General features: G+C 46.5%; 2 protein-coding genes across 2 annotated transcripts; both read right to left on the reverse strand.

Annotated features, from left to right (window-relative positions):
- Window positions 1–4,004: 4,004 nt before the first annotated feature.
- Window positions 4,005–6,883, reverse strand: LOC117648679 (zinc finger protein 22-like; the record flags this gene model as incomplete). The annotated part of the gene is made up of 3 exons (XM_034391341.1): window positions 4,005–5,130; window positions 6,038–6,133; window positions 6,763–6,883. Coding segments are annotated over 3 exons (852 nt in total), but the record flags the coding sequence as incomplete, so codon positions are not given.
- Window positions 6,884–7,888: 1,005 nt separating this feature from the next.
- On the reverse strand, window positions 7,889–11,116 carry LOC117648678 (zinc finger protein 33B-like). The gene is made up of 3 exons (XM_034391340.1): window positions 11,024–11,116; window positions 10,855–10,959; window positions 7,889–9,079 (listed from the first exon to the last, which is right to left on the reverse strand). The coding sequence occupies exons 1-3, from the start codon at window positions 11,037–11,039 to the stop codon at window positions 8,457–8,459; spliced, it is 744 nt and encodes a 247-aa protein (XP_034247231.1). The 5' UTR covers window positions 11,040–11,116; the 3' UTR covers window positions 7,889–8,456.
- Window positions 11,117–11,560: the final 444 nt, after the last annotated feature.

The raw sequence follows: 11,560 nt of genomic DNA on the forward strand, positions 1-11,560 counted from the left end.
GAGTAAAAAAAAGGAGTTAGTCACAAAAATCAGTTCAAAGTTACAGTTTCGTCGGAAGATTAAGCAGAGCACAAGTGTGTGCACAGGTGTGCACAAGTGAGCAAACAGTGTGTGTTTAAACACAGGTCAGAGGCGCAGTCACATGACCTCTACCTGGGGTGGACAGAAATGACACCTACAATATTTGAACCGAAAAGCCTGTCCTTAAATTGAACCACAAAAATTTTGAACACCCGAGGCAGGCCGCCTTGGCGAACGTCCAAACGCATACAATAACTACGTGCATTAGGACTAAACTGGCTTCTTCTTAGCGTGGGTTTTGCTGTGCGCGGCAAGATGAGACCTCCGGTTGAACCGCTTCGCGCACACTTGGCACTGGAAAGGCTTCTCCCCAGTGTGGGTCCTTTCATGCTGGGACAAATTGCCCGAAAGCGCAAACTTCTTTCCACACACTTTGCACTGGTATGGCTTCTCCCCAGTGTGGGTTCTTAAATGAAGTTCAAGATTGAACGCCCGTGTGAACACCTTGCCGCAGTGTTGGCAGGCGTGCCGCTTGCCGCGCGCTGCGAGGTGCTTCTCCAGGCCCGCCTCGGCATCCAAGGCCGCTCCACGCTCCGCACACTGCGAGGCGACAGCGCGGTCCGCCCCTCCGTCCCCAGCCGTGCCGCTGGCCGCGGAGTCCTGCTTGGCGTGGCCGACTCCAGAGGCGAGCGAGAAGGTGGCGTCGATGTGCAGCCACGGCTCCTCAGCCTCCAACCCTGCAACCAAACGCCCACACCGTCAACAACGCCTCGCGGTGCCCAACTCGCCGCCGTTGGCGAGCAGTGCGTTGCGTGACGCAAATAAGTCTAGGAGAAACGAAGGCCCATGCAGGCGGCAGATTGCAGCAGCAACGACCACCATGGCAAATGGGTTCAAACGACTGCCAACGGTACAGTTCAAGCATCGCGGAAATTTGGACCGGGGCGAATGCAGCCTAGAAGATGCCGTGCTGAAGGCAGCCATTGAATCGTTCGTCACAGTCGCTGCGGTTATCTCGAGATGCATCTGCGGGTCTTCGTGGGAAGTTCAAGTACTCGCCAGTGGCACTCGAGACATTCTGAACTCTCAACTTGGCGACTTTATGGCAAGTTCATGCCTGAGACCACTGGCTGCGGTACAGCCACATCTACTCACCGTCCGAGTCGTCCTGTCCTGGGGGGAGCGGCGGCGCTGCATCCACCTGCAGGAGGGCTGGCGCACTGGTCTGCCTCCGCCTTGACGCGCCAGGCACCTGCAAGCAACGGTTGTCACGGAGTTGGTTTCAGTTTTGATCTAATTTGACAATATCTTAGGCTAAAACTGCAGCGGGGTTGATTTCAGATCTTGGCAGACGAGCACCATGGCAAACGGGTCAGAACGACAGCACACGATAAATGACAAGCATCATGGACATTTCGTGCAGGGCGATTGCAAGCCATGGATCGCAAAGGTGCAGACAGGGGCTGCAATTCTGAAGGCAGCCAGTGAATCGTTCGTTACAATCAATACGATTATCAAACGATGCATGCAGGTGTCCTGGAGAACGTGAAGTGTAGGCTCAAGTGAGACCACTTGCAACTTCTCTGGAGAATAAAAGAGTGATGAGCGATGTGGTCTGAATGTCACACGGGAGCTCCGAAGACTAACGTCCCCACCTTGTAAAAAATTAGTTCGTAAATTTACAAACAATTTAAGGGTACACTGAAATTCAAAGGGTGAGACATCTGACCGATTTTCGGTGATACAAAAAGTATGACCGAAAAAACGGTCATACACAAATGTATGACCGAAAAACGGTCATACACAAATGTATGACCGAAAAACGGTCATACTTAAATGTATGACCAAAAAAAGGTCAGACATCAGCGAGACTGGCTATTGTTTAGCTTGGGGATATATCAGCCTTTACCCGCACTCTAAAAAATAATATAGGATTTTGTAACGATCTTGATACAAAATTTTGTAACACGTCAGTCGGATACAAAAATTTGTATCCTTGATCCTAAATTCTGTATCACGTCAAGAACGTTACGAATTTACGAATCAGTGCTTCAAAATTTTAAAGCTGATACAAAATTCTGTACTTTTCGTTTCAATATTCACAATCAGTGATATAGTTCCATGTAAAAATGCGATCTTTATGCAAATAACTGTAACTGATACAGAAAACCGTAACATATCGTTACAAACTTGCGTATCGTCTGATGCAAAAAATTTAAAAAAGCAAATTAAAGTCAAATTTCGAGCTTAATTTTTAAAATCACAGTTGATCGGGGGAAAAGTCCTAACGTGGGGGATGGTACCTTAGAAGCTTCAGGCCAGGAACTCTAACTGTCGCGCCGCAGGGCTCGTTTCCCACCACTACCTGGGCATGCAGCGTGCCCGCTCGGTGTGATCGACAGTCTGAGGCGTGCCTCCCCATACGGCGCTGTGGCGCAAGCGGTAGCATGCCGAGCTGGCAATCCGGGGGACCGGGGTTCGGTTCCGGAGAACGCAGTTCGGTTTCCGGGTGTTCGGGAGTACAGGAACGACGGAGCGAATGTGTAGGAACGAACGATCGTTGCGGTTCAAATTTTTTTATAAAACGACAAATTTTTATGATTTTCGCATTTCAGAATTCTGTAACCGGGAAACAGTTTACCGTAACGCGTGATACAAAATTTGTATCAGTGCTGATACAAAATTCTGTAACATTTGTAGTGGAAATTACTGCGGTCATACATCGAAGTATGACCTTTTTTCGGTCATACATCAAAGTATGACCTTTTTTCGGTCATACATCGAAATATGACCGTTTTTCGGTCGTACATTTTAGTAAGACCGTTTAAGCGGTCAAAAGTATGACCTTTCTATTTTCAGTGTAATTTCGTTGCACAAATTATCTGAAAATTTACAACGTTTTTTTGTTTCTTGACGGTTTATGAATTATTCTTCACGCAGTATTTTTTAAAATCACAAACTTTTTGCACGCTCCAAATTACGTGGACCGCTTTTGTTCTACCTTGTCACGCTGATTAAATGGAGATTGACTTATTTCAGCGTTTTTTTTTGTTTTATGAAACATCTTGTAAAATAATGAAGGCATCACCGGTCTCGTAATTTTACAAGCGATTTGTGCAACGGGAAATTTCCCAAGCATTTGGTGTAATTTTAGGAAACTTTTCATATTTTTTGGACATTGCTGTAGTATTATAGTCACGTTTGAGATGTATATTGTACCTACGATTTCATAAGGCGGTGTTCACAAACAAATTTCAGAAAATTAAGAAGATTTCTGTGATGAATAATTTATGAAACGGCCTCTACGAATAAAATTTTATAAAATAACGAAATGTTATTGTTACTTTACAGGGAATTTGTAAAAAAAAATTCGTAAATTTACAATAAATTTTTTTCAGTGCAGCCAGCAGCCACTCACCGTCCGAATCGTCAGCAACCGGGGCGTTGAGGCCACACCGCGCTCCTCCCGAGGGGGGCTGCCACACTGCTCTGCCTCCGTCTTGACGCGCCGGGCACCTGCAAGCAGCACAGCGTTAGCGCCAATATCAAACTGCATCAACCACCAACTACCTTTCCCTACTCAAAACTAACTCCAACGCACTTCAAAATACCGAACCATTAAAACAAGCGGAACGAAAATTAATAACTGCACCGCAGCAAGCAATTTATCAAGGAAACAGCCAGACCGGATTAGCAGCACAAATTTGTAGCTCAAGCATTCTAGAATAACAACATTGACATTGCAGCAGGTCACTCGACCACACACCAACACCAACCGCCGCTAGGGCATGCACAGACCGATACAGTGTTTCAAGGCACGTGAGTGTGAAGTGGGTAATAGAAGGAAGTCGACACACAACGCACGACGGGGCTGAGCATTTCCATTCAATGTGGTCAGGTCAGAACAAAAAACACATTGTAATTGCAATGAACCAAACATTGTGCGCCAAGAAAACCCTCTATCAGGGATACAATCGAAGAACTAGAAAGTAACAAAACTTTTAATTGACAATAAATCACTCGAAAAAGGACAAAGCTTTAGCATCCCAATACAATCAAAAGCCAACAAAGAAAATACATCATATTCCGACCCAGCCAGTCCGTAACGAATATAAAACAGGTCAAAAGATTTCTAAGTACACAGGGCGAGAACATTTTGAATACCAAATAGAGTAAGAAAAAAAAACAGTTAGTCACAAAAATCAGTTAAAAGTTACAGTTTTGTCGCAAGATTGAGCAGAACACTTGTTTCAAGCTCGTAACAAAAGAATATTGAGAATTCACTGTGCGTTTAAACACAGGTCAGAGGCGCAGTCAAATGACCTCTAGCGGGGGTGGACAGAAATTACACCTGCAATATTTGAACCGAAAAGCCTGTCCTTACATTGAACCACGAAAAGTTTCAACACTTCTGCGCATTCCGAGGCAGGCCGCTTTGGGGAACGCCGAACGCATACAATAACTACGTGCAGGATTAAACTAGCTTCTTCTTAGCGTGGGTCTTGCTGTGCGCGGCAAGAGAATACCTCCATGTGAATCGCTTCTCGCACACTTGGCACCGAAAAGGCTTCTCCCCAGTGTGGGTTCTTTCGTGTGCCTTCAAATCGCTTGATTGGGTAAACTTCATTTCACACACTTTGCACTGGAAAGGCTTCTCTCCGGTGTGGATCCTTTCATGCTTGATCAAATTGCTTGACTCCGAAAACTTCTTTCCACACACTTTGCACTGAAAAGGCTTCTCCCCAGTGTGGATCCTTTCATGCTTGATCAAACTGCTTGATTGCGAAAACTTCTTCCCACACACTTTGCACTGGAAAGGCTTCTCTCCAGTGTGGGTCCTTAAGTGCCTTGCAAGCTCGGCCGCCCACTGGAACACCTTGCCGCAGTGTTGGCAGGCGTGCCGCTTGCCGCGCGCTGCGAGGTGCTTCTCCAGGCCCGCCTCGGCATCCAAGGCCGCTCCACGCTCCGCACACTGCGAGGCGACAGCGCGGTCCGCCCCTCCGTCCCCAGCCGTGCCGCTGGCCGCGGAGTCCTGCTTGGCGTGGCCGACTCCAGAGGCGAGCGAGAAGGTGGCGTCGATGTGCAGCCACGGCTCCTCAGCCTCCAACCCTGCAACCAAACGCCCACACCGTCAACAACGCCTCGCGGTGCCCAACTCGCCGCCGTTGGCGTGCAGTGCGAGCTGCAGGTGGCGGGGCAGTGGTCTCGCAGTGCAGCGGCCTCTCTGCCAGTACGCACCGTCCTTGCCGCCTTGCCCCGAGGTCGCGGCGCTGCGTCCACGCCGCGGTGCTCCTGCAGCAGGGCTGCCGCTCTGCTCTGCCTCCGTCTCCACGCGCCGGGCACCTGCAAGCAGCACGCCGTCAGCGCAGTCCACTGCAAGAAACGCTGTGCTTATTTTGATAGTGACACTCATTCCAAGAACCTGACACAAATTTGAAACAAATGTGACGAGATGTCGCGTTTGTTTGAGCATTGTGTCACACATCTGGATGAGAACCAGCCACTAAGTACCATCTCGTATTTAATCGACTTCGATACAAGACACTTAAGACAGTCTGAAAATTTATGAACATAGGTTTTTTTCAGAGAAACGTGTGGTATAAAATAGTCAGCTCTCTCAAAAGTCTCGTCTGCAAGTCTCACAGAGCTGCACTTTTGTTGAGACAAAAAAAATTACCCGCCGAGTAGTGGCTGCTCTAAGAAAGTGAGGCCAATAGAGGGGCCAAGATTGTGTCTGCAACGACCACCATGGCTATTTGGTTTGAACGACCGCCCACTGTAGGTAAGCATCAAGAAAATTTTAACGTAAGCGATAGCAACCTCAAAGATATTGCTGTGCAAAAGGCATAGCCATTGATTCGTTTGTCAAAACCGCTTCTATTATCATATCAGAAGATGCATTAAGCCGATCTGTGTTACCGGGGGCAGGTAAAGTACTCGCCAATGGCACTGGAAGCAATCGAACACCATGGTTAACTTCTTGCCTGAGAGCACAGGCTGCGGTAGACCAACTCACCGTCCGAGTCGTCCTGTCCTGGGGGGTCGGCGACGCTGCATCCACCTGCAGGAAGGCTATCACACTGCTCTGCCTTCACCTTGACGCGCCAGGCACCTGCAAGCAACGGTTGTCACGGAGTTGGTTTCAGTTTTGATCTGATTTAACAATACAGTATCTTAGGCTAAAACCGCATTGAGTGCGGTTGAGCGGGGTTGATTTCAAGATTGATAGGTAAAACTATCAATAAAACTAACTGTCAAAGGAACAGCTGCGCATTTATTAATTTGCGAAAAGCAGCGAGTGATAAAATAGGGCGAAGGCTTATCGGAGAGTCTCACAGGGCACCAGTTTTCCTTGAAAACAGAAAATGCCTTAGGCATGTTAATCGTTTTAAAATATGTACTGAGACTCATGGACGCGGCAGGTTTTGAAAGGGAAGAGCAACATGGCAATTGGCTAAAAACTGCCTGCGGTACGAGGGATATGTTAAAAATACTTTTAACTGGTCTACTGCAAGCCATGGATTTCTTTCCTTTCGGCAGCCAGTGAATCGCTCCTCATAATCGCTGCAATAATCAAAATGCACGCAGGTTTCCTGGGGAACGAGACGAACTCGCAGAGTGAGACTTGCGACGTTCTGAACGAGCAAGCCGTCGACATGCAGGAAAGCGTTGCACAGCAGCTCCGAACTGGACGATTTCATGCCTCACATCACAGACTGCGGTTTGGTCCCAGCCACTCACCGTCCAAGGCGTCCTGTCCTGGGTCCTCGGCGCTGCGTCCAGCCGCAGGTGGGCTGCCGCACTGCTCTGCTTCAGTCTTCACGCGCCAGGCATCTGGAAGAAATACACAGTAAGCGTAAAGTCATTTGAACTTCAATTTTTACTGTCTATCTTTCCCCATCTAAAACTAATTGCATTGCCTTTCAAAATGCTTACTGAACTACAAACCGAAATACTTTAAAGAATGCGATAAAAACATAGAGACCACACTACAATTTGACTTAAAAAAACAAAACAAAACTAAAACTTGAGGACCATGGGGGTTAAGGAAAAAATACTGAAAATATCACTTCATTGCACATAAAAGCGCAGATAATCGTGGCAGTCACTAAATCAAATTAGAAGGAAAAATAAGGAGCCTAGTTATAACAAATGGACTAACATTAAGAGCACAAACACACACCAACCGCCACTATGTCATGCACAGACCGCCATGGCAAGGCACGAGAAAATGAACTTAGTGATGGATGGAGAACAATACATTACGGAGCAGGGTCTTTCGGACACTTGTTCGAAATGTGATACATGAAAGATTCAAAATGAGAAATACACTGTTCTTCTAATTAACGATACTTATTGAGCCACGTTGACCCGAATCAGGAAGACAATCAGAGAACAATACGAAAAGGAAACTTCCATTTGACAGTAAAACACTCAGCACGGACATAATAAATTCAGCATCCCAAATCAATCAGCAGCAACACAAATATAAAATATCAAACAGGTCCAAAGAAGTATTATACAGATCAAAAGGTTTTCTCCAGGATTCAATCAAACTACATTCTTTATCCTGAGACAAACATAAAAACAATAAAGAAAGGATTTCACAATGAAACTTTTTACAAAAAAGGATCAAAACTGTCCTGCACTGGTGAAACAAAGGCATAAAAATTACGCCCTTTAGGGCATAAATACTCTTTTACGCCCTTGCAAGGGCATAAATCGTTTTATGCCCTTGGGGAGGGCGTAAATGGTATAGGAATTTTAAGCAAAATTTTAATGCCCTTCCCAAAGGCATTAACGATTTATGCCCTTTAAGGGCGTAAATCGTTTACGCCCTTAAAGGGCATAATTTTTATGCCTTTGTTTCACCAGTGTGGCCAAGTAGAGGAAAAAGATGATCTTTATAAGAGAGCCCAAGCATGTAGTGCTAAAGTTTTGAATGAGTAGAAACTGCAGTTAAGCTGCGAAGACTAAGAATTTTCACTCTAAATGTACACGGACTGGACTATTTTTATAACGAACTGAAAACATTATATGGCAATACCACACACGATCAGACATTTGTTAACAGTTAGTCAAAATTTGTCAGTAGATGGTTACACTTAAGTCACCAGATAAAGCAGAGCACCACTATGTTTCTAGGGTAACGACAGTAATTGCTCAACGTTAAGTATCTTGAAACATGATTTAGGGGCGCTAGCTCATGGCTTCTTGAATACTATGGTGAACATCGACAATATTTGTCCATATAGGGTTTTCCTTAGTATGAATTAGTGAGCCTTACAAAGCGGGCCGCTCGGTGGAACGTCCTCACAGACTAACACTTATTCCACATTAAGAGGCCTCTTCTCATCGGTGTGGGTCTTGACATGCTTGACGGGTAGGGACTTCCGGGAAAAGCATTTTCCGAACAATTGGCACTGAAAAGGCGTCTACCTAGAATGGGTCCTTTCGTGCCTGGTCAAATCGCCTGATTGTGCAAATCTCTTCGCACACACATTGCACTCGAAAGGCTTTTCTCCAGTGTGAATCCTTTCATGCCTGGTCAAATCACCTGATTGGATAAATTTCTTCCCACACACATTACACTGGAAAGTCTTCTCCCCAGTGTGGATTCTTTCATGCTTGTTCAAATCGCTTGACTGCACAAATTTCTTTCCACATACGTTGCACTCGAAAGGCTTCTCTCCGGTGTGGATCCTTTCATGCTTCTTCAAATCACCTGATTGGATAAATTTCTTTCCACACACTTTGCACTGGAAAGGCTTCTCCCCGGTGTGGGTCCTTGAGTGCTTTTCAAGATGGGACGCCCACTGGAACTCCTTGCCGCAGTGTTGGCAGGCGTGCCGCTTGCCGCGCGCTGCGAGGTGCTTCTCCAGGCCCGCCTCGGCATCCAAGGCTGCTCCACGCTCCGCACACTGCGAGGCCACAGCGCGGTCCGCCCCTCCGTCCCCAGCCGTGCCGCTGGCCGCGGAGTCCTGCTTGGCGTGGCCGACTCCAGAGGCGAGCGAGAAGGTGGCGTCGATGTGCAGCCACGGCTCCTCAGCCTCCAACCCTGCGACCAGGTTAGAAATTATCAATAGGGTGGAGCGATGGATCGAAAAGGGAGAAATTTGCCATAGAAAGATCCTCAAGAGACTCTTGAACTAGTTGCCACAATAGTTTTGACCGGGGCTACCCCCTTCTTGTCCATTTGAGCCCTCAAACGAATGGATCTGGGCGCAAAAGAATAACATTTTTACGAGCATACACAGTAAATTTCTTACAGTGAAAGGCTGCACTAACATATAATGGTGGAGATTTTCTCCATGATACGCACGAAATTCGTAAAAATGTCTTAAAGTTGAAGTGATGGATGGTTTGTTATGAAGTCAGGAACACCACCATATTATGGAACATTCCCACCATATTATGGAGAATCTTCAATATACAACATTTAGAGTGTACATGCGCTTCGGCTTAAAGCTTTGAATTTTTAGTTAATTTTCTCAACATATCCATACGCGGTTCACATTGAAAACCGATGATGGAACACTGAAAGACAACTTAGTGCACAGTTATGACAGCAACGTTCGACTGCAGTCTCAAATGGAGATGAGCGTTTACCTATACATTCGATCTAGATTCCAAGACACTACAGACAAGGTAGGTGTACGCCAGACTGTGTCTTGTCGCAACACGCTTCGCGATGCTACGCCAGTTACGCCAATCCACGCCTGATGTTCACACCTACCTCGGCCTGCGGCTGAAGTACAGCTCGTCCAAAATCAGGGGCGTAATTAGGCGGGTCGAAAGGGGGGGGGGCGAATGTTTGAAAAGTTGCCTACCTTCAAGGAGCCTGTGTCTGATAGGTAATTTTTTAGGGACGTGGTTTGGGGAGGGGGGCTAAATTCAAAACAACGTTACAGAAAATTGGAGGGTTGTTACAAAGTTGGAAGAGGATTCACTTTATTCTACATTTGTTTGGACTCATGGCGAGAATTTTGAATTAGACAGCTCTCAGCGAGCGAAGCGAGCCAAAAGCTATAAATGCTTAACTGTCTGAAACGTTGTTTCCGAGTCCTACAATGGGGAAGACTTTTTCGTCTAGAAGGGCTGGCACACTTGTTTCCCCCCACTTGCCACGGAGCCGAAATTTAGAAGAGGCTTCCTGTTGCGAGCGAAGCGAGCCAAAAGCTATAGCCTTGTTGAGCGGAAAATGATATAACTTGGGGCCTTAGTCCTAGGATTCCAGGAGATTTTAAACATTACCAGGTACATATTTTCTGTTGGCCAGACAAACAAATGGTTGAAAATACGTTGCACACAAATTTTCTTCCCGGGCTAAGATGGTTAAGGATCTAAGAAGGCATTACATATGTCAGTCATAAGGTACCTCAATCCGGTTTATTTGCCAGGGGAGAGAACCCCGAAGCAAGTTACCTCCAGCGAGCGAAGCGAGCTAGAAGCCAATGCCTAAGTGTGTCCAAAATGCGAGTTGTTCAGGCCAGGCTAAGGGACGATTCCTGACTATCTGCTATTTTTTGGGCCAATCGGACCCAGTAAGCGCGCCTGTCCAAAATTGGGTATTGCTCAAGACTCTTTCATTCTCAGCGACCCTATTCCACTGCACTCTTAAAAGCCTACGAAGCTTTTAGCTTCATAACCTCAAAGAAAATGAAGGCATTGAAGAATTGCTTCGTATTATGAAGAAATGCTTCGTATCACGACGGAATTTGCTTCGTAATACGAAGCATTTCTTCGTAGATTTTACAATGCCCCCATTTTCTTCGTATTACAAAGCGGTTCTTTGTAGAGTTTTTACTGTGTGGGGTGAAGCTAGCCACTCACCGTCCGCGTCATCCTGTCCTTGTCCCGCCAAGCTGCGTCCATGCCGCGGTGCTCCAGCAGGAGGGCTGCCGCACTGCTCTGCCTCCGTCTTGACGCGCCAGGCACCTGCAAGCAGCACACCGTCAGCGAAAGCAGCAAGCCACCAACAGCACACCACCGACGCACACACCATCCAGAACAAGCATGCACAGACCGCTCCAATCGATGTGTGATCCACCCACGACCAGACGTGCAAATGAAAAATGGGCGTATGTCGACAATATAAATGACAGTGCACTGAGAAAACCTTACGAACTATTATAAGCCTTACAAAGGAAAGCAGCTTATTGTAACAGGTTATTTTGAGCATACATAAGCTCACAAGGAATGTACTTAGTAATTTACAGACCATTTCTTCGCATTGCATAGTAAATAAGTTTGAACTGTGAATGCGTTAAATACTTCGAAAGCGTGTGGTCAGGACTCCAAGGGTGGACAACTCAAAATTCACGTGCGAAGAACACGTTCCCAGGGAGCATTGCGGAACATCAGAACATCAAGACATGAGCGTAAGAACATTTTCAGGAACATCCGAGAACATTTGAGAACCTTTAGAGCACGTATGAACGTATGGAACGTCTCAGGACATTGACAACATTGTCACATATTGAACCATCTTCAACATCGGCGGAAATCCCAGAACACCAGAGGAAATCTGGCAACAAAC

Source organism: Thrips palmi, unplaced genomic scaffold (assembly GCF_012932325.1).
Source record: "Thrips palmi isolate BJ-2018 unplaced genomic scaffold, TpBJ-2018v1 HiC_scaffold_3, whole genome shotgun sequence".
Taxonomy (NCBI): domain Eukaryota; kingdom Metazoa; phylum Arthropoda; class Insecta; order Thysanoptera; family Thripidae; genus Thrips; species Thrips palmi.